Here is a 24250-nt window from a genome sequence, read left to right as displayed (position 1 = left end):
TTATCGGTTCAGTGCACCTCAATTCACTGGTGTCATAACAGGTATCTATTAGGTGCCAAATAAGATACCAATAGAAAGCTAACATGCTGCTCATTAATATCATTGTATGAAATATGTACAGAGGTTGAATTCAAAGTGACAAACATGTTGGAAATTATGTCATCACAATGTGCCTGCCAACCAGGGCTAAAGTTATCCCACCGTAGACAAAGGAATATGTTTCTGTCATCAAGCAGACATCTTCAAGATACACTAAGAGACAGCAAGAAGGTACACAGCACCATCAAGACCTCGGGGGAGGAGATTGTAGGAAACACAAATTTGCCTTTAAGCAAACACCAATGAGGAAAGCAGCAACACGAAACTTCCTTCTCCAGGAGATCATAGAATCCTAGGGTTGGAAGAGACCTCAGGAGGTCATTGAGTCCAGCCCCCTGCCCAAAGCAGGACCAATCCCAACTAACTCATCCCAGCCTGGGCTTTGTCAAGCCAGGACTTTAAAACATCTAGGGATGGAGATTCCACCCCCTCCCTATGGAACCCATCCCAGTGCTTCTCTAACCTCCTAGGGAAATAGCTTTTCCAAATATCCAACCTAGACCTCCCCCACTGTAACTTGAGACCATTGCTCCTTGTTCTGCCATCCATCACTACTGAGAACAGCCTCTCTCCATCCTCTTCTCTTCTGCAGACTAAATAAGCCCAAATCCCTCAGCCTCTCCTTGTAGGTCATGTACACCAGCCCCCTCATCATTTTGGTTGCCCTCTTCTGGACACTCTCCAGTGCAAGTAGGAATAAGAGATCCTCCGGAAAAGGGCTTATTTTCTGGAGACTCACATCTAGACTGGCGCTTTTCTCCGGCTTATCCCCAAGCCGGAAAAAAGCGGCAGCCATGTAAATGCAAATGCCGCGGGGGATATTTAAATCTCCCGCGGAATTTGCAATTCCAAAGTCTACATTAGCATCCCTTTTCCGGAAAGGGGTGCCAAAGTAGACACAGCCCAGATGTGGCCTCACCAGTGCTGAATAAAGGGGAATAATCACTTCTCTAGATCTGCTGGAAATTCTCCTCCTAATGCACCCTAATATGCCATTAGTCTTCTTGGCTACTAGGGCATACTATTGATCCATATCCAGCTCTCTCATCCACTGTAATCCCCAGATCCTTTTCTGCTGTCAGTCCCCAGCAAGTAACAATGCTTGGGATACTTCTGTCTTAAGTGCAGGATTCTGAGCTTGTCCTTGTAGAACCTCATCAGATTTCTTTTGGCCCAATCCTCCAATTTGTCTAGGTCATTCTGTATCCTATCCCTACCCTCCCATGTATCTACCTCTTCCCCTAGCTTAGAGTCATCCATAAATTTGCTGAGTGTGCAATCCATCCCCTTATCCAGGTCATTAATTAAGATGTTGAACAAAACTAGCCCTAGCACTGATCCTTGAGGCATTCCACTTAAAACTGACCAAAATGCCTCGCTCACGGTTTGAATGAACTTTATTTTGGTGGGCAACCTTCAAAAAAATTCATGTCCAAGTTTCACTGGATTCATACAAGAGAAGGGCAGAGAACCCCAAGTTATCTTTTACTCAAAAGGAAAAAGGAAGATAACATTTTGGACTTTGAGGGAGATCCTGACCATCTTGCTGGAAGCATGAGTGGTAAGGAAGCTAACTTGAATTACACCTATAGTTCGTTGTGTTCAAGCACTTTAGAAAGTGCTTTTCATTTTTGCTTGCTTGCAATCATTTCCAACTCTATCCTTTGCATTTGAACTCATTTAAAATCCTCTCTCCTTTTGTTAAGGAACTTGTTTTACTTTGAATCTAAACCAGCCCAGTGCTGGTGAGAAAAAAAAGTCAACTCCAGTGAAGGTGGCAATCTGCTGGGTACGGCACTATAACAGAATAATGAACTTTAAATTGCTCTCTGAATGGAGAGGGCTGGACATTGCAGGGCACACAATTTGGGAGTGGAAATCAGGCCTGGGAGCATGTGGAGGGCAACTTGGGTATGTCTAGACAACATGGCTCCATCAACAGAGCCATGTAGATGAGTTTACTAGACATAGGAAAATGAAGCGGAGATTTAAATAATTGCCACTTCATTTACATCAAAATGGCCGCCACGCTGTGCCAATAAGTTGTTTGGCGGCATAGTGGGGCAGTCTGGACACACCGTGCTCGACAAGGGAATTCTTTGTCAACCGCTCCATTATGCCTCGTGACCTCGTCCAGACAGAACATGGCGGAGGTTTCACAAACAGGCTGCTTAACTCACGGACATCCCATGCATGGAACACCTTAAACATGAGAAGCACAGTAGCAGAGGATTTTGATGCACTCGGGGTTACAAACAGACACTGGACTGCCCCCCAGAATGCGACAAATACAACTGACTAATCAATATTACTATTAGGAAGAAGTGATGGGGGGGGGCAAACTCTACAAGTTACCAATGAGTAAAAGGGACCTTAAAAAAATCACAACTGTATGCATCATCCCTAAGACTTCCTGTAATCAAATAATTGCAAAAATTAAAAAAACACTTTTTTCAAATTTTGAAACAAAACAATTAGCACTAGAGAGTTATGCACTTTATAAAACTTTGTACAAATATTAAGGCAATAGCTTTTAAAATCCTGACTTTTTTTCCATTACACATAGAATAAAAAATTAAACTGAAGAACCTATTGCTCAAAAAAATTATTGTGATTAAAAAAAAAGGTTTTGACATTTATAGAAATAAAGAAAACAACCTGAGATTTATTACACACTAGTGTAGAAATGTGTTTTTACAGGGAATTATAAATCATCATGCTTCAAGCCTTAAGCTGATAACTAGCTCACAGTGGCTAGGAAGAAATTTTTGCTGTGGTCAGGTACCTCTGATGTGTCGTCTGAAGCATAAATACTGGGGTCACTGTCAGAAAAAGGACCACTAGTCTGACCCATTCTGAGAATTACTATTTTCCAATTATAAGACTGAATTAACTCTAACATAATAGAATGTTTTACAAAAATCATGGCTACCACAGAAATCTCTCTTCAGCATGTTTTCAGGCAGTTTATCTTTCATTGCATGTTCCACCACCAATATTTGCTTTGATGTTCATCTAACTTACATTTCTGAAAGGTATCATATGAAATTTAGTAAATTCCCATAGATTCTTCTTCTTAAACAGAAGTAGAAGATTGTGTAGGCAATTTAGTGAGAACAGTGATGCAAAGATTGAGCTAAATACATTTCAGTACTTACATCAAAAATAAATGATAGTCATGCTAGTCATGAAACGGACTGCTACTCACTTGAGGTACTGCTGACCAATAATAGGAGCACCTGAACCAACCCATTACATTGAAACCTAGTGGCAAGCTTTAATATAAAAACAAAACAAAATCATCACCTTTAATTGAAAATTAGTTTTAGCCTCTAATTAAGAGATTCCAGTTCCAAGAGGAGTCTACTCCGCTCAAAGTAGTTAAGCTTTCATGAGGAGGAATTCACAACTTTGATTTTTTGGAAAATAATTCTTCAATATATCAGCTTCATAAATGGCTCTGAAGATCCCTGCAGGGCAAATTCTCTGATCCTCTCTTCTCCCCTCCTCCACTCCATATACAGAATAGCCTCTTGACTTGCCTTATGTGATCAGTTGTGGTCTGCTAGCCCTAATGTTTGTCATTGGATTTAACTTAGACTTGATATTATAACTGTAGTGTTTGTTTGGCTTGCCCCTGTATGGCTATTACCTAGAAATAAATAACTTTCATTGTTAAGCTGGTTGCTTTTCTCTCCTTTTCCTCTCTCTTCCCCTCCTCCAGGGTGTTGTTTTGGATTCCTCATTCACTCTGCAGCAAGATTCCTTTCGCCTAAGCTAAAGATCCCTGTATTACCCCAAAATCCTGTGAGGTTGGCTCATCAAGTGGGTTACTGGCTGAATAGTTGTGGTGCGAATGTGGGGAAAGGGAGGTGTATGAGGCTGGCAGCTTAGAGAGCTGTCTAACCCAGCCGACTGAGTCCAAGGGCCCAGGCCGTTCATAGCCTGACACTGCTGATCAACCCAGCCGACAGAGTAGAGTGAGTGCTGATTAACCCATCCTCTCACACATGCTCTGTTGGTGGATGTGAGTGTCTGTGTGTTCGTCTGATTGGAGGGTGGGAAGAACCCAGTCCTGGGGAACATCGTTCCTGCAGGAGGACTCCACTGGAAGAGAACTGGCAGAAGGGAGAAGTAAAGCTCCACATGTGAACACAAGTAACACAAACAGCATACAGATAAATTAATCCCCCCGCATAAGAGTAACCCTAATAAATGAGCACACCCCAGAGTAACAGGCAAATCTGTTAACAAAAATGCAAGGAGCTCAAGCAAACTGGCATTCAACTCACAATATGATGACTGCAAGAAAAATGAAGGTTTAAGGCCAGATTCTGTTCTCATTTGCACTGGTGTAATCCAGTGCACAACCAGTGTCACAGTAGGACACCCCCCAAAACAGCCCTTGTCTTTGAAATGCATATGCTCCACATCTATGTGTTGTGGTAAATCCTTTTGAGACATGTAGAAGCAATAAACCAAAATCTGTCCCTTGGTAGCTTCAGCATAATTAAAAGCACAGTTTAGTCAGATATGGAAGTGACAATTACAACCCAAAGAGCATGCTACATTGGCCAAAAACTACATTTTCAGTCTTATTCCAGTGAGACACATCTTCCCATTCTATTTTTGTGGAAAGATCCATGTTTCTCTCTCTCTCTCTGTTTTCCATATGCATTAGTACACCGGTATCTGTATTCTTTACCATACTAAATTTCTCAGTTTTGTTTCTGCATCAATTATACATTTGGTCTCGCTGAAATGAAAAAAGTAAATCACTCTTGGAAATGCTTTGTCAACTCCACTTCTTTCAAGAAGTGTCAGATAAAAAAGTTCAGTGAACCAAATCAATACTTTCATATAAATTGTAAAATCAGAGCTTCTTTGTATCTGTTTGAAGACAACAGAAACATCTAAAAGAACATACTATTGAACAGATAAGAACATTATGCAATGCCTTGACAATCTGTACAAACCTAGTCTACACAGGATTTTGTCCAGCAGCAAATAAAATGAGATTTAGTTCTCTTTTATTCAGCTGCCACAACCAGTGTATAATCTCCATCCTTCCACTGAAAGAGTTCCAACAAATACATACATTCGTTGAACCTTGTCTTTGAAAGGTCTCCGAGTGCTTTTCAAAAGACAGTATCAGCAGCCCCATTGTACGGATAAAGAATAAAAGTTAAGGGACTTGCCAAAGATCACACAACGTGTCAGTATCAGAACAGAACTCTGGCTTCCCACGTTGTCTGGAAGGACAGAAAAAGCTTGATACTTGCGATGACATCAACTCTCAATGCCAGCATGGTCTAGTAGACTGGGACAAAATAGAGCTTGATTCTATTCCCAGCTCCAGCTCTGGATTGCTGGATGATCTTGGGAATATTACTTGTTTACCTACTTCGAAGAGCACTTCGAGATATATGGCTGAAAAGTGCTAGATAATAGCTACATACTAACAATTCCTACAGAGGAAACAAACAGAAGTCTGACACCAGGTAAGAACAACAGGAACTGATCTTTAACCAATCATTTAAAATGTCATTATTTGTAATTTCAGGTTTCCGGATAGCTCTCTAGAGACCAATGATGTGGAACATTTTACAAGTTTGATTTTGTAGTGTATTATTTACAAACTTCTTTGTTCTCTTTTCCTTTCTACAAAAACATTAGGAGGGTTAAAAAAAGAGTAAGGTCCTATTCTCTCCAAAGTCCAGATATTTTTGTTATGGATTTATTCAAGTTATATTCCTCAGTACACCATGCTGAAAGAAGGCAAAGTATTTCAGAGAGTATCATTTAACATAAAACATTGTACCTTTGTAAATTTCATTATGTTCCAATTCACAATGATTACATCAATAAATCTTGTCAACAAAATCGTTAAAGCTAGCAAACAGCTGGTAGAGAAGAGATGGTTTACTGTGCATGAGAGGCAGATTTTTCTCAATTTATAGTGACACAAAATTGATTACTGATTTCAATGTCTGTAGCAAATTTTGTGTTTTATAGTCTCCTTAAAAATATATCTTGGCTCAGAAACAAAGACCAAGATTTCCAAAATGAGCAAAGATTTCTCCCTTCTACTACACAAAATAATCTCCACAGAAGTCAAAATCTGTTACAACCATAAAGGCTACAATTATTGGCATATATTATGAAATAGAGCATGCACACCAATGCACAACGAAGATTTAATTTCCAAAGAGTATTTACAAACACCCTGTGTAAACACACAGAACAAAAGTTGTAAAATTTGGGATCTAAATCCCACAAAAAGATACAATTCAGGAAAGGCTCACTAAAGAATCCCGTCTTGTGAGAGACCCTGTTTTAGGGCAGGTTACCATGCTGCTTTGTCATCAGCACGTGCAGGGCCATAACGTTATATTCATCTAGGGTTTGGGTTCTCTCCTGCCCCCCAAAAGTTCTAGCTGTTTAGGAGAACACTGGCATCTGCACTCCAAGTTAAAACAGTACAAAAATGTCTACTTGGCGTCTGGCAGCACAGCAAGTACTTCAAGGTACAATGTACTGAGCAGATTGGTAAGGATTTATGATTATTAAGTCAAGAAGACGGAGAAGTAAGAGGCACCTGGGGGGCTCCTAAAGATGACAAAGAGGTGGCACCATGCAGAGGCGGAAAAGAATTCCACAGAATGCATCAAGCTCACAAAATTGACTTTTGTTGAAAGTCTGGTATTCATCACCTCCGTGAATTTCCTTTATGAGCAAAACACAGCTCCTTGCTCAAAAACTGGCTGCACTAATTTCTCAATGAAATATTTGTGTGAGTACACACAGGTTACCACCGGGTAACGATGAATCCCACACTCAGATCTTGCCAGTCTGCTGGCACCTACTTGAATTTTTCTCCAAAATAATTTTATAGCTTCTGACGTACTAACATGGAAGTCACTTACCACAAAAATCAGCTACATTGTTATGCTTTTTCAACCCCAAAGCAGCTGCCAACTATAAGCCAAATGATGCTTGAAGTCCTCATGCAAGGCCACTCCAACTCTCGTGCTAGCCACTACATTCCTCTTTTTATGAGACACAATCACCAGATTCGTACTATCCACGCAGCACAGGCAGGTCCATAATTTTTAGCAGCTGACATCTTAACTTCACGCAGTAGAATTCATGGAGCTCAAACCCATAGATTCATAGACTGGGAAGGCCAGAAGAAGTCCCTAGATTATCTAGTCTGGCTGTAATACAAGCCATAAAATGTCACCCAGTTATTCCTGTACTGAGCCCATTCCCCTGGGTTTGGCTAAAGCCTCTCTTCCAGAAAGGCATTCAGACTTGAACTAAAGTCTTCCAGATAGGGATGTAAAATTTCAATTATTTGGCTAATCAAATAGTCGATGCAATTTGCATTGACCATTCGATTAGTTGATAAGGGCGCTTCCGCCTTTGAAGTGTAGCAACAGCCCCAGGCTCCCCACAGCACCCTCCCATCTTTCTGCCTCTTTCTGATAGAGGCAGCAAGGAGGGGGGAAGCGACAAGTCGACTAGTGTGTGAACTATTGTGATGGGCCGGAGGCGGGGGGGGGGGGGGGGGGGGGAAGCTGGGAGAGACAGCACCCGCAGCTGCGGCGCCTGATGGTGGAAAGCCGGCGCGTGGCAGATACCGGCCGCGGGAACTTTCCCCGCGGCTGAGAAGCAGAGCCGCGGCCAGCCCGGCACATGCCCGCCGAGGGCGGTCACGGGGGTTGGCGGGCCGGACGAGGCGGGAGCGCACACACGGACGCCGGCGTGCCGAAAACACATCATCTCCGGCAGGCCATTTGAAAAGGGCCTGCCGGCAGCGAGGAAGGGGGCGGTCGCTGAGGCCAACTCCCAAAGGGCTTGGGGTCGGACGCGGGGCAACGGCACCCCCAGGAAGCCCGGAGCCCCGACACAGACCGCCGGAGACGGGAGGCCGAGGACCTCCACAGCCGTGGGCTACCGACGGCCCCGGATACCGACGCAGAGTGCAGGCACATCCTATGCTGAACGACCAATGCACGGTAAGCGGCGGGGACCTCACGGGAGAGGTAGCGGGATACGCGGGGGGGAGGAAGCAGCCCGGGGCGGAGCCCCTCTGGCGGCCGTGGGTGGACGTGTTTCGGGGGCATACCCCACATCTACCGCAGAGGGAGCAAACCGACCCCTGTGCTTAGGGCCCCGGGCTGGGACCAGGTGGAGAGGGTGGGCCCAGGCCCCCTCCCCTCCCACCACTATAGGGAGTGGAGAGCTGCCAAACACCGCTGGGCGGAAACCTCCAGCGAAGACTGCGGGGGGGGGGACCCGCACAAAGGGGCTGGCGACCCCTGGGTTCGCAGATCCCCCAGACTCGGTTGAGCGGGGTGATCGCACCCAAAGACGCGAATCCGGATTAGACTCCGGAATCAACAGGCCATAATACGACGACGGGGTCCGCTGAGCCCCCCTTCCGGGAGGAAGGCGGTGATCGCACCCCGCGATGCGGTCACAACTATCCAATAAGCTTTTGCTTATTGGATAGTCAACTAGTTGATTAGTTACTTATGCTCCACACGGTGTTTCAAAGCAGCAGCGCCCCATGGAGCCCAGGGGATCTGAGCCTGGGCCAGCTTGGGACACGGCCTTTCAAAGCAACAGCATCGCATGGATCCCAGGGTCTGGCCCAAGGCTCTTTGAAACAGCCTCTCCCCCCCACCCTTGTTGCCTCTTTCTGATAGAGGCAGCAAGGGGGGGAAGGAAGCAACTAATAGACTAGCCTGTTAACTATCCGTTCACATCCCTACTTCAAGAAATAAAGGACCCACCACTTCCCTCAGTAGTTTGTTCAAATAATTCAAGACCTTCACTCTTAAAAGTATCAGATTTATTTCTCTGTTTGGCTTTAACTTGCAGCCACTCTATGTCTTTCACTACTTCACTGAAAACCTCTTTAGTACCAAGCATTTTCTCCCCAAGAAAGTACGTGTTCACTGTCAATTAAATCATCCCTTGATCTTTTTGATCAACTAAAGCCATTTGCTTTGGCAGGATGAAGGGGGAAGTGAGCTCTGATGTATATTTCAAACGTGATGCTTGGAAGAAGCACATGTTAAATTAGATGATAGTTTTGTCACTTCATTGACACCTTTACTATTCATTAAAAAACAGTGCTTTAAGGATAAGTCCACACCAGTGTTTCTCAACCAGTGGTACGAGTACATTAGAGATACTCAAGAGAAGTCTGGAGGGGAGTATGTCAACACAACTGAAATTTGGAGAAAACTGAATTTTGTTTTAAGCTTTACAGCGCTTTATTATTTTTGTACTTTTTATATCCAAACATTTCATCACCAGCCCAGCTACGATTAAGTTGTTTAAACAAATGTGTTGCAATGGTAGGAAAAAATTGTGTGTCTGAAAACTGTAGGTCCATGGGGTACTTATTTTTGTTTTAAAGGTTGAGAAATTCTGGTCACACAGCAGGGCTAAGGTCAAATTAAGCTATGTAACTTCAGGTACATAATTTGCATAGTTTAGGTCAAAACAGCTTAACTTGGCTTTAGGTGCTGTCTACACAGCAGGAAGTCGAAGGAAGAACACTCTAAAAGGAGGGTTACAAGAGTCGAAGTCCTCCAGCTCAACATTATTTCAAAATAAAGGCTTACAGTGTAGACTTGCTCTTTGTTATTTCGGAATTACATCAGTTATTCTGAACTATCGCTGCTGTGTAGACGTACCCTAACACATGTTCAGTAGATTTAGATCCAAAACAAATAAAGTTTACTGAGTACCCAGCAGCTATCTCACCCATCTTTCAAGAAACATATCTCAGAATGGAAAATACATCAGAGACACCATTAAAATAAAGATTACTTATACCTCCAAATAGCTTCTCCACATCAGCTGGGAGCTACACTCTTGCTGGCACTGGAAAGTGCTATCCTGATAATAGCTGGTCAAAGATTTTCTGATGAAACCATTTATTGAGAAAACATCAAGTCACTAAATCAGAAACTTCTCATGACAGAAAGTCTGATTTGATAAACTAGGGGTGAAAGCTAGCTAGCTAGGGTTCTGATGAAACCCTGCCATTCCACACAGTCTGTCCTGGAGCTAAGGATCCCAGGCTCTTAGGCTGTGTCTACACTGCACCCCTTTTCCAGAAAAGGGATGCAGATTAGACAAGTCAGAATTGCAAATGCAGCGGGGGATTTAAATATCCCCCGCTTCATTTGTATAAACATGGCTGCCGCTTTTTTCCGGCTCGGGGCTTTGCCGGAGAAAAGCGCCAGTCTAGATGGGATCTTTCGGAAAATAAAGCCTTTTCCAAAAGGTCCCTTATTCCTGATTTTAAGAGGAATAAGGGATCTTCCAGAAAAGGCTTTATTTTCCGAAAGATCCCGTCTAGACTGGCGCTTTTCTCCGGCAAAGCCCCGAGCCGGAAAAAAGCGGCAGCCATGTTCATGCAGATGAAGCGGGGGATATTTAAATCCCCCGCTGCATTTGCAATTCTGACTTGTCTAATCTGCATCCCTTTTCTGGAAAAGGGGTGCAGTGTAGACACAGCCATAGGGTTTGCAGCTCCAGGAGAGTCCCGCTATGCCAGGATTTCTACAATCTCTGCTGTGGAGCCAGGACTAATTGAGGTGCTGCTCCTGGTTTTGCAGCAGGGAGCCTGGAATTTCTGAGGGCTTTCACAACTGCAGAGCTGGGACCCTGGAAGTTCTGGGACAATCTCCCTGAGCCTGCAACACCAGACAACTCTACCACTGGGCTTTCCCCAGGACTGGAGCCAGCACTTCCAGGCTCCAACGTTCCTCAAGTTTCCAGGCAGGGACTGACTCTCATACGTACAGTACCAATCACAAGCGAGCCCTGATCTTTTCAAGGCCCTCTATGTGCTGCTGTGATACAAGCAATCACCCAGATGATGCACCATGAGACTACAAGAAGAACATTTGCCAAACAAAGTTGTAGCGCTCACAGGAAGACACTTTTTTTTTGGGGGGGAGGGGCAACACAGGGGATGAAAACCCACTACAGACTAGTAATAGCAATGAGTCTAAATGACAGCAATGTGTAAAACCGAGGACTAGTTTCCTCAATACAATGCATCACTCCTTCCCTATCCCAACATCCATATTGTAGTATGAACTGTATATGTTGAGATCATCAGAAGCAGCATCAGCTTTCACTGCACTTCATTCATCAGAGTCCTATGAAACAGTGCTTAACCTCAAAGTATGCACCCTGAGGAGAAAACCTGAAAGCTTCTCCTTCTTAATAAATCCCTTCAGGTGTTTCTAGACTCCGTCTGCAATCACAGCCATGTGTAAAATTACACAACTGTCTAAAATATCTATGCTTCCTACGGGATTTGGAAATTTGCATAATTTCGGTTTGGCATTACGCAAATCGGATCCCATTGCTGATAAAAGATACCATCAACCTGGGCTGCTATTAGGAGGGTCCTGTGTTGTCAGTATTATAAGAACACTCGAACGTATGCAGGAAAGAATGCAGCCATCAGCTTTTCCCCCTCCCCCTCTTCACCTTGCAAAAAGTATTTTTAGCCCTATGGATATAACTGCCAATATGTTCACTTTCATTCTTTGTGAGGGAACGATTCTGACAAGAGGCAGGAATTCAGCAGTGAATGTACCTTATATAACCAAGGTCAACAGAGACATTCTTCCAGCCAAAGTCAGTTTTCCTAATACCTCAAAATGTCCCCCTCTTTGTTTGGTTTTGTTTAATTTCAGGTTAATTGAGTTTGGGCCTCCCCAGGCCAAATCCTGATCTCATTAAAGTTAATGGAAATTTTGCCCCTGACTTCACTGTGAGTGTAACAAGATGATCCTGTACACTGACACTCACCCAAGTACCTTTACCCATGTGAGTGTTGCCAGCAAGAGAAAAGGGTGCATGCACTTAAGAAAACTACTTGTGTGCATTGGCAGGACCAAGCTTTCAAGCAGCTCCAATGAAGTTAATGGGTCTATTCATGAATGTAAATCTGGCAGAAAGAGGTCTAATATTTGTAGTCTCAGAACACAGCAAAGCTTATTATATAACTAAATAGTATCTCCCATCTGCTCAGTCCCAGAGGTAGTATGTAAAGTTGTGCCAGAAATATGAATAAAAGCATTTTTTTTCAGAGTGCTGCAACAGCAAAGACAAAAGAAAACACGTACCCAAAACACATATCTGGTTAATTCACACAGTGTCTAAGTCAGATCAGTAACGGCAGATAAAAGGAAATCTGTAAAGGTTATGCCTAAAATGACAGCTGTTAAAAGCAGCTCTCAGGCCTGCAGTGAATTTGGGTCAGTGTTCAACTGCTTTATGCAGTACAGCAAGAAAGTTACAACCTGTAAATATCAGAAAGAGGCAGCATCCTCATATTGTTTGCATATTTACATCTATTATCTTCAGCCCCAATCCTGCAAACAAAACTCACTTACACATACGCTTATTTTTTTTACACAGCCGTTGTCCCATTGCAGTCAGTCAATATGTAAGTGTTCACATGACAAGGGCTTTACTGAGCTCCAGGAGAAAGCTTCGGAAACAAATGTTAGCTATCACCTGTGCTTTCATGCCCTCTTCTGGGCTACCTGCTTTTCTCCAACTGCCTTGTTTTGCCTGTGAGCTGTTTCTGCCTCCATTTTGGACAGGAAAATAAATACACAATTCTCTTCCTCAAACACATTCTACCTCTCTTCTCCTGACATTTATTCCAATACAAAAGCCCCAAAGTCCTTTGTTAGCTCTCAGTTCAGATTGTTAGCCTGCTCATCCTATCACCACACACAGAAATAAAGCTCTGAAGACATTCAGCATCCCATTTCCCTTCAAGCCCCACACCCTCTGTCTGTACAGAAAATGGGCAGGAAGGGAGAAAAGTTAACAAAAACTATTCTTAACTTGGTACCTTTTTAGCCAAGGCCTTTAAACTGTCTAGAAACCTTTGCCAAAAATCCTTGAAGAGAGGACGGTCAATTTTCTTCAGGCTTTCTTTGGTGCTAGCATCCACGCTGACATACAGCTGTGTTACTGGCTCAAGGTTCCTTGGCAATAAAAAGGAGAGGGGAATCATTATTTTCAGACATTATAGCTAACTGAATTTATGCTTTTTTACAGAAGCATCCATAAGACAACATCACAGAGCCAATAACTGCTGTACTCTGCTCTGTTCCCAGAAGCAAAAGCAGTAATGTAATATTTACAGCACACTCTCTCAAAGTTCAGCTGCACAATCTTTACCAAGTGGCTGGGCTTTCGAACAGTGAGAGGAAATAGTCTTTCACGACAATGTGCCACAAAGCAAGAAACACCACATTTGAACCACTCAGAAAAGGGTCAGGCCCAGTGAAAATTCAGAGATCCAATCCTCGCTGAACAGCACCCGGGTAGAGCACAAATTAAGAAAAACCTTCCCAGGAGGCCTGTGATCAAAGGAGCCTGTTGTCTTTCCTGAAGTCAAAATTAGGGATGTAAAATACCAATTACTTGGCTAATCGTTACATCGTGTTCAATCAGTTAACCGATTAACTAGGGGGGGACAAAGTGGACCTGCAGTGGGCCCACGGGGCTGGAGCACCTCCCTGTTTGTAGCAGGCTCCTGCCCCCCACCAGTTAACCAGAACCATAAAACATCATCCATTAGGGGTGATGCTTACCAGTTAACCTTCCACATCCCTAGTCAAAATGCCCTAAGATTACACCTGTCCTATAAAGAAGGCCGCCCTATTCAACCGAAATGCAGTGCTGCTCAATGGAGTTCACCTGGCAGGGTGACCGCATTTCCTGAGACCCATCCAAAATCCTGCACTGAATCCTTTTCAGCTAGCACTAATGTGTGTATGCTTGGGGCCAGAGACCTGCTGTAAGATAAGACAGTGATTCCAATGTCACATTCTTCGTTATGATTTCCTTCCCACGTGTGACTAGACCCAGGTTTCAAAACTTTGAGGAGTGTTTGTCTGGTGCAAAAAGTGTGGGATGCATCTCCCACCAGGACACCAACGCCTTTGTCAAGTTGACTAAAGAGATCATTACAGCAATCCCAGCCTGCATCCGTCTAAGTGCAAAGGGCTGCAACTCAGATTTCAGAAGGAAACCATAATATGCGTTAGCTCTTTTTATCATTTAAACATTACACAGTTTACAAGTGTAATCTCCTGGCGAATGTGTGTTACAGGTCCCCTCTATGCCAAATCCACCAAGGACAGGAGTTGTCACAGCCCCTGTTACAATACACATTCACCAGTGGGTTAACACAAATGCTACGTCAGCAACTTCTAAAAGCATAACCCTATTCTGCTGTCCAAGAGCTTGTGATCAATTTCATCCATGCAGGAACTCCAAGGCTTGCAGGTGTGATGCAGACACCATAACACAGTATACTGCTAAGCAAGAAATGATGAACAAAGAAAGTCAGACTTGGGGCTCCTTAAAAACAAGAGAAGCAAAGTAAATTACTTTTTATACCCTTTTATCTCTTCCAGAGGGCTGGTGACATCTGTCAAACACTGGGCAAAAACATCTACCGCAATTCCTTCTAGATGAAATGACAGCTTAACTATTTTATTGCACAGCTCTGTGGTACTTAACTAGCCAATGTTTTAGGAAATTAGGGAAGAGCCTTCGGCAAATGTTGCCTGGGAAGGCTGCTAATAAGCAGGGTACAATGCCAATCTGATTTGACAGTTAAAAAAAAAAAATCCTTCAAACAGCTGTCAATCATTCCTGCTTTAAAAAAAAAACCCACAAAGGTAAAAACTGAAAGTGACAAGAATTGCCTGGAATGAGACCAGAACTGAGGTGGCAATGGTCAGAAAATCCAATTACTTGAACTGAACTTGTGAAGTACCCAAGCATATTCCTCTTCTCCCAATTCAGACAAGAACGGATCATAAATGGGAAACAAATCTAACATTTTAAGTGAAAAACTAAGAATCGTTTTATTACTGAGCATGCTCTGAGTTGACAGTCCAAGCAACAAACATCTAAATATCTAAATGCTCCAGGGAACAAGGGATTGAAATATTGAATTGCAAAGAGAACAGCCAGAATCTTTTGCAAGAAGAAAAGGAGGAGAAGGAGAAGCAGCACTGAAGACTGAGCTGGTCACTTTCGGAATGGCAAATGGAAAAGTTTCTCTTCTCAAAGGAATCAAATCATGCTCCAACCCCTGTGGCTGCAGGCAGCCAGCAGAACTCGTCCAGTTATACCATAGAAAGTTAAATGATCATGAGCAGAGGTTTCACGTACTTGCTGCACTCTGCTGTTCCACTTTGTGGTGAGCACCAGAGCCCCAGCATCCACTAAGGGTATAGCTGGGTCTAAAAGTACCTAGACACACTGTCATTCTACAGAGAAGAGATGAGAGGTGCTGTGTATTCCATGGGGCTCTGACATGGATTTAGCAGTGACCAAATTAGAAACTCACAACCTACAGCAACTCAAAAACATTGCATATAAATAACAATCTGCTAAACACGCAAAGGATTTTGTACACAACCAGCATCAGATTCTTAAGAGACTTACAGTACAGGCAGTCCCCAATTTACGAACAGGTTACGTTCTAAACACCTGGTCATAACTCAATTTGGTCATACGTCAGAAATACCCTTGTTCGAAAAACTTGACGTACATGGTTCTCAACCGAAAATATAATAATGGGGTTAATGGGAGATTGGTCGTAAGTACGGATGGTCGTAAGTCGGGGAGTGGCTGTATAGACAAAATGTCAGAAAACAGTAGGATCTAAGCTCAGCAGAAGGAATAAGAGCACTCTTATCTTAAGCAACAAGTCCTGTGCCACCTTACATTTATTTGGGCATATGATTTTGTGGGCTGGAACCCACTTCATCCCATGCAACAAGTGGGTTCCAGCCCATAAAAGCTCCTTGTTTTTGCTGAAACAGACAAACGCAGTTACCCTTCTCTTATAGTCTTATCTTAACAAGGTTTGCATGTTCTTAAAGCAAGTCTTATCAACTGCTATATTAGATACCAGGCTAGGATTTGTTTTTTTGGATAAATAGATGTGGTGATGAGAGAGCACTATTAGAATTTTATCACTCAAAAAAAAAAATTAAGAGTTTCCAAGAAACATAAGTCAAAAATAATGTGGGTTCTCTTTAAATTCTATGTTTAGTTTTGGAAAGAGCAGTTTCTGTCCCTCAGGCACATAATGCATGGTTTGAAAAGTAACTTGATTACACAATTACCCAATCATTTAGAATGGCTTTGGAGTACCTAATTACTCACTCCAAAAAAAGTATGGTTTCCCTCCCCCACATACATTCAGATAAGGGATGTTAAATTGTGTTGAATCAACTAATTGACTAGTTGATGGAATTTCCGTCAATTAGTCAATAAGGGGGAAAACTGCAGAGCCAGAGCGTGGCTAAGCCCCCGCCTCAGGAGCTAACTCTGCTGAGGCTCTGCTTTTTAAATGTATTAAGAGCTACCAGGCTCTTAATACATTTAGAAAGGAGAGGTGCAGCACCTGCGATTGGGCGAGCGAGGAATTCGCTGATTCCTGGCTCACACCTGGGCCTCCACAAAGCATCTGCCTCCCCAACTGCCCACGGTTACAAGGAATTGAGTGAGTGAACTGAGAATAGAACTCATGAGCTTTGATTTGTGCTCTACCCCCGTGGAGACGGTACTAGGAGGATCCAGCTTCAAAGCCAGCTCCACCTAGCACTGGCTCCTTCTCCTGCACCGGCGAAGCAGCTAGTCAAGTCACTACTCAACTATCCAATAAGCTTATGCTCATCAGAGAGTCAACTAGTCGCTTACATCCCTAATTCAGACCAAAAACGGGAGCCAGAGAGGAAGCCAAAGATCAGAGATTACTGATGTGTAAAGTATTTTACAATGAATGGAATGTTCTAGTCAACTGGAATTAGAAATTGTGGGAGATGTAACACACCAAAAACACTGCTGCTGTAGCTCCACTGACATTGCTGAGGTTCCACCAGAGCGGAATTCGGGTTAGCTAATGCCTTTCAAAGTACTCCCCACACCAGCTGTGACAGCTGAAGACAGGGTCTGAGCATTAGCAGGGAAATTTTCCATATTTTTCACCACTCATTTTTGGATGGAGGGTGGGGGGGTTGACAAGCATTTTCGAAACAGACAAATAATACTTGGCATTCACCCAGGACCTTTAACTGAAGCATCAGAAAACACTTTACAAATATTAAATTTCCTAGCTCCCTCTGTAAGGTTTGATAAAAATGACTAATTATCTTTTGCAGGTGGGGATAGCAAGGGAAGAAGTGAGCCAACTGCCCACTGTCACAAGTGAGTGAACTGAGAATAGAACTCATGAGCTTTGATTTGTGCTCTATTAGAAACACTCCCTTCCTTCACTCAGTTGTAACCCCAAAAGTAAGATACAGGATGCATTTCATGTGTTTTATCCCCATAGTTTTGATACATTTCCAGAACCTTCTGGAATGGAACTTTGGTTATCTTACTATATCTTTTAGAAATGTGTCCGTCTGAGTCCGTTTGTTGAAGAACTCCCGCTAAACGATAAGAGTTAGGACCATCAAATTCGCTACGCTGCTTCCTCTAATCATAACTTAAAGCAAGATCAGGGATTGATTGTGTCAGGACAATGGGATGTGCCTGGAATTTGAGTGTTTCTCATAAAATGGAAGGGAGGGGTGTGGTCGGAGGGAGTTACACTGTAGAATGACCACGGGGGCAGCAAGGGATCAGAGATGAGGACCGGGACAGCTATAACCCTATTGGGCCAGCAGGGGGCAGGGATGGAGAAAGGGACAGCTATCTACTATAAATTTCAGAAAGTGTGTGTGTCTGTCTCCCCTAGCCGGGGGACATTCACCCCTCCCCCAGCTGTGCTGCAGCTGCCATGGATAGGCGCTTCTCAACAGGCCCCAACCTGCTGTGGTGAGAGAGGCCTGGAGTTGTTCTCTTTTCCTGAGGAAGCCTGCATACTGAACCCCTCCTCCCTAGCCCTAACTTATTTGGCTGTGTCTACATTGGCACCCCTTTCCGGAAAAGGGATGCTAATGAGACACTTCGGAATTGCAAAATTTAAATATCCCCCGCGGCATTTGCATTCCTTGAAAGTAGGAATAAGGGATCTTCCAGAAAAGGGTTTATTTTCCGCAAGATCCCGTCTAGACTGGCGCTTTTCTCCGGCAAAACCCCGAGCCAGAAAAAAGCGGCAGCCATGTTCATGCAAATGCCGCGGGGGATATTTAAATCCCCCGCGGCATTTGCAATTCCGAAGTGTCTCATTAGCATCCCTTTTCCGGAAAGGGGTGCCAATGTAGACACAGCCATTTGAGTTAAAGTCCTGAGCAAAGTGCCTATATTTCACTTCACAAGTAATTGCACAGAAAAACAAATAAATGTACAATAGAGTAAAAACGAGAAGGAAGAGGCCGGGAATAAGCCCAAAGCGATGACTCAGGCAGATTCCAAGCAATAATTGTCATGGTTATTTGTAATTCAGACTTTGGTATTGTCAATTTCCACTATGATAAAATATAAGCACATCATAGATCACCAACTCTTTGGAACAAGACAAAATCCATTTAAAATCCATTTTGTAGAATTCTCACCTAATTTCCACGGGGAACTGTGCATTTGTAACCAAGAAGCTAGAGATTTTGTGACGGTGCAGCAGTTTTATGAATGTGTTGATTTCTGGGTACATAATCGGCTCTCCCACCAGAGATAGGGCACAGTGTTTCACCACCAACCCTTCTTCAAAGCGATCTACTCTTACTCCTGGGACACCTGGAAAAAAGGAGGGGAGGGGGAAAAGACTGCAGTAAAAGACTTACAAGAATAATGTATGAAAACCCTACGCATGCGGTACGCATCTTGAATATTCATTGGAAACTGGAAACAGAGATGAAGCGCAGACAAAAATTTACTGACCATTACAGGGAAAGAAAATATTAGTTAATCCTGAAAGAAAATATAAAAGCAACATTTTGCCCTCTAATAACTGAACACCAACTTGTAAGCAACTCTGCTTAATCAACTTCTACTCATTTAAAGATTCACACTGTGTCAAGATCAAGAAAACGGATGATGGAAGTTACCGAGCCAGATCCACTGCTGGTGTAAATTACCACGGCATCACTGGAGTCAGTGCACCCATGTGGTTTTGCGCCCACAGCGAATGCAGTTCACTGCGTTTACAATGTACACAATGAACACAAGCAGTATTTTAGCTCACAAGAGAGAACAGTCCCTCACCCATATAAAAGTCTTCAGTAAAGCAAAGGGATGGAAACAAGGGAACAAACCAAGATCCAGAAACAGTTTTTAAGAAGAAATGAAAACGTTATGTTCCTCCTCAATGGGAACTGAAAGTAGCTTGTGAATTTCACATGAAAACAAAGGCCCGCATTTCATTTAACAGAGCAACAACAGACAAATCAGTATCAGTCACCAACACCATCTGGTTTAAGACATTTCCTAGGAGACAAAAGACCTATTAACACACAAGCACTGCTTCGTCCCTGAGTTGCGAAGGCCACTTGCAATGAGAATGTAGCAACAATAAAGCTACCAAGTGTGGTGATCCCATGAAAAAATCAGATGTGAGTGTGTTTAGCCCATAATGACATGAGCCAGATTTATACTCGCAATCCGGAACAAAGAGCACACTATCCTATCCATTATCAGTTCTCTGAGCTTCTGCATCTCCAACGTGAACTCATTTCACTAGACGTAAGAGACAAACTATTTCAAATTTCTATCCTGAGGATGTCACTTTATATTGCCCTACGGTGCCTTGATGCATGTGAATAATATACTATGCATATTAAAAGAGTTATGACTTGAAACTATAGTCCTCAACTCACCTCATGTTGCCTAGACACTGCAACTCAAATGGCAGAGAAAATTACCCACGAGGCCGCAATGTCAAGATATATAAAGGTGTTCTGAGGATACCGCCTCAACCTTAAATAGAGAAGCTGGTCTGTGAACAGAACCAGGAAGTTTAGTGCATTTAAAATGAATTAGATTCATCCCGAGCCCGTGAAAGCTCAAGTGTCTACTCTCCCCAGGTCCTGAAGGACGGGAAACGGGCACTGTATCCCACTGGAACGGAAAATCACCGCTTTCTAATGGGACAAAGAGCACTTTCCTCTAGTTCTGAAGGGGGCAGAGATAGCAGACATTTAACTCCTGACATTACTATGCCTCAAAGTTATTCTTGGAGGCATTTAGCTTAATTTCTCTTCCCCTATGAGCTCTACACTATTGGATAATAGTGATCAGGGCACCAGACTTACAGGCAGACAGAAATAAGAAACAGTCTTAACATATTTTAAAATTATCCAAAATGTTGCTACAACAGTTATTGTCAAGCATGGCTTCCATTACCTAGACAATGACGGGGTATTTGAGGTTTTATAAGCAATCATTTTGACTATGGTAAATTATATGCTAGCCCGGGGTTATTTCCAATGAATACATGTCTATGTCAAGAAGCATATGAACTCTCATACACTTAATAACTAAACAGAATTACCACATTCAACTCCCCGTGGATGAGCTCACTTTCAGCTCTAAGGAACTCAGCCTTCCACCACCTCAGCTCTTTGAGATTTGACTATATTTTGCATACTTCTTGAGCTCCAATGCCCAGGTATATGGGAACCGAATGTTCATACTGTACCAGTATTATCGTACTGTATTAAGGATCTTGTTTAAACATACCAAAATTGGCCAAATAAGTGACCTTCTCCTCCCTGCCCCTTACAGCACCTAGATTTTCAAATTCAATTCAGGGTACACGTTGTTACAAATCCAGAACTACAATACCAAAAGCACCTGTTTTTCTGTGGCAGGGTGGTTATTTATTTAGTATGGCTATGCAACGAGCAATGGGGTTTACTAGTCACTACCTAGAAAAATATCACATAAATGATCTCTTGACCCCTTCCGCAGCCAATCAGTCAATAAGATTGATACCCCTCTCTCTCTCTCGCTCTCATTTACATCAGGGGTGGGGAACCTTTTCAGGCTAGGGGCCACTGACCCACAGAAAAATCAGGCAGGCAGGGGGCAGCAGGGACTGGAGCGCCAGCACAGGCTCCCCAGTGTTGGGGGGAGGAGCCCTGAGCCCCAGGGACCACATCTGGCCCCTCTGCCTAAGGTTCCCCACCCCTGAGTTACACAAGAGAGAATTCTGTGATTGGAAACTGTACCGGGGCAAAGGGGTATGGAGCATGCAAGACCAACCCCTTCTAGCAACAATGCACCCCTTCACTTCATTCCAGTAACCAATACCAGCTCCTTTATCCCACGAAAGCCCCAGATTCCTTGGCCCTCTCCATTAGAGCCATGCCATGAAATTGTAGTGTATCAAGAGCCTAAGGGTACAACTAGACTACAGGCTTTTGTCGACAGAAGTTTTGTCGACAGATACTGTCGACAAAGCTTCTGTCGACAAAGAGCATCTAGACTACATTCAGTTCTGTCGACAAAGCAAGCTGCTTTGTCAACATGGCAGTGTAGACGCAAGGACAGTTTACATGCAATAACGCTTTCTGTCGACAGAAGGTGTTATGCCTCGTGAAATGAGGTTTACCAGCATCGACAAAACTGCTGAGTTCTGTCGACGTTATGTCGACAGAACTCAGCGGCAGGTATAGTTTTGTCGACAAAAGTCCACTTTTGTCGACAAAACTCTGTAGTCTTGACACTGCCTCATCCAAAACAGAACAGGATTTAAATCAGCAACTTAGAAAAAGAAAAGCAGGGCTGACTGCCTAAGTCATGGTAAGTTTACATAAGAGAGAATACCAATGAACTAGACAGGATCGCCCCATACTGCTGAAAAAGGTTTGTGCCTGTCATGTATTTCATCCATTGGGCACGCTCCAAGCTCAGACAAGATGGACAGATAGATTACCCAATGACATCCAAGACAAAGGCTCATCTTGTATATTTTATGGATGCTTCATAGGATTCGTGACACTTCCACAATCTAAATGGTTAATAAAAAAGAACATAGTTCTAGAGTTTCCCTGCCAAATCTGCTGGCTTTTCTTGTGCATAAATGTTGACCAAGACAAGGTGATTAATTCCCTGTATCTGAAAAAGAATGTGGGCTAATGAGTAGTCCACAGATGAAATAAAGCCAAGAAGCTTTCAAGTGGACTAATTTCCAGAGGGTCTGATCACCTGCAGCTCCTATTGCCTCTAGTTGCTGAGTACACTGGGTGCTGAGTACTCCTGAGGGGAAGGAAATCAGACCCTGAAGTGCAAAAACAGAATACATAAACATGAGAGAGAATGCAGCCAATACTCTGCGCATCTCATCCCAATTAGGCTGTGGAGTCCCTTTGCTCAGACTAACGGATCTCTTTTATACAGCAAGGTCAAAATCTGCAGTCCCTCAGTCTGTCTGCACCCATTATAAGACCTCTGTCCATAAACTGTACATCTTACCCCTGGTATGATATATGATAGGGAGCTACCTACAGTTCTTTCGTGGCAGCAACAAGCAGTGCAGGGGCTGACTGTGAGTTTTAATGATGTAAACAAGACAAATCATCTGGGAAAAAACAAAAATAACTAATGTGCCATAAGAATGTTACAGCTGTGTATATTTGAGGGTCCTTACAAGTCTCCTGTTTCTTTTCTAGTGCTGCAGAATTGTTTTGATCCACGCTTTATCAGTTCGTGTCTGTTCTGATTTCCACTTACTTGATTCATTAAAATAAATTTAAATTACCTTTAAATTGCTTGATCAAGCTCTGGTGGTTTTCAATAGCCTCCCGCAAGATCATTTCAGGTTGGTCCATTTTCCACCGCCATTCTGTGCCCACTGGATTTGTATGATGCCTAAAAGAGAAATATTGGATTTTTATTGTGATTTGTAACACACAAGAATAAATCCACCTTATTTAAAAACCAATCTGACATAACATGAGTCACCTGCAAACCACCAATACAACTCCAACCCTTGCACACCGCAATATATGGGACTTTTCTAACAAAACAGACAGCTCCATCAGCCCTCAGTCTCTTTTCTTCCCAGGCAGAAAGCCGGGCTTTAAAGCACATTGTGAAGGCCAACAGCCTAGTTATTATGGTTCAGGGGCAAAAGTTTCTTCAGTAGCCAAGGGAACAAGCTGCCTCCAAACATGCCTCTTATTAAAATCAGGGGGAACCAGTTCTAGCCTCTCCATGGACCACAGCTGCAGCATTATGGCACATTCACAGAGGCAAATCCTAGGTCATTTAGCTACACATTGAAGGTACACCTGCTAAGCTCAACTGAAAATGGAGTGATTTGTTTCCAACACAATAGCCTTACCCTTTCAGTGTGTTCCAGTATAAAATGGACAACAGCAGACTTGGGTTTTCCATATAAAACAACTGTGTAACTTGCAATATATCCGAGATGTACCCGTGGGTTATATTCATTTTTACAAACCCCACGGGGTATATCCGGGTGTGGGGTATATAGGGTTTTTTTTAAACTCACCAGCAGTGGTTTTTTTTTGTTTTTTTTTTTATACTCACTGGAGGCTGGTGGTTCCGGCAGCTGCACAGGAATGGGGGGGGGGAGGGTCCTCTGCTCAGAAGATGGTGGTTCCTGCTCCCCCGCCCCTTCCTGCAGCTGCAGAGGAGCCAGGGGGATAAGCACTCCCCCGCCTAGAGGATGGTGGCTGCGCAGGAATCAAGGCGGTGAGTGGCTGGCTATTCCCCCCTGCACCGTAAATTAGCAAATATACCCCTGGCACAGAAAAGTCTTGTATACGCCCGCGGGTTATACAAGATTTTTTTTTACTGAAATAGAAAAAACTGCGGGGTATATTCGGATGTGGGGTATATTCGCTAAATTACGGTATTGACGGCACCGGTTAATTTCCTAGATTTTTTCCAGATACGGGCTTCACTGGTTACTTGCAAGAGTTTGGTCTTTAATTGCTGAATGATTGAAACCTCTTATAAAGTACTACAGGTAAGACCTCCCTGGTCTGGCACTCTCGGGACCTGACCAGTCCCGAATGAGGGAGTTCACCAGACCAAGGCAGATCAATTCCAGCCTCTTTGCTGACAGACTCCGTGTCCTCCTGGGGTCCATTAGCAGACCTGTATCAGAGGCACAAGGCAGGAGGGAGCAGGAGCTGGTGCGGAGGGT

General features: G+C 43.4%; 1 protein-coding gene across 1 annotated transcript in view; it reads right to left on the bottom strand.

Moving 5' to 3' along the window:
- The window catches only part of LOC102458161 (S-adenosyl-L-methionine-dependent tRNA 4-demethylwyosine synthase TYW1), a 187789-nt gene that overhangs the window by 93000 nt on the left and 70539 nt on the right, over positions 1-24250 (bottom strand). The window contains exons 12-14 of the mRNA XM_075905103.1: positions 22835-22944; positions 18693-18870; positions 13010-13145 (exon numbers count right to left, since the gene is read on the bottom strand). Coding sequence (XP_075761218.1) covers positions 13010-13145; positions 18693-18870; positions 22835-22944 — 424 coding nt within the window. The remainder of the gene's footprint in view (positions 1-13009; positions 13146-18692; positions 18871-22834; positions 22945-24250) is intronic.

The sequence above is a fragment of the Pelodiscus sinensis genome, chromosome 21 (genome assembly GCF_049634645.1).
Source record: "Pelodiscus sinensis isolate JC-2024 chromosome 21, ASM4963464v1, whole genome shotgun sequence".
NCBI lineage: Eukaryota > Metazoa > Chordata > Testudines > Trionychidae > Pelodiscus > Pelodiscus sinensis.
This window is presented reverse-complemented; position numbering and strand designations above follow the sequence as displayed.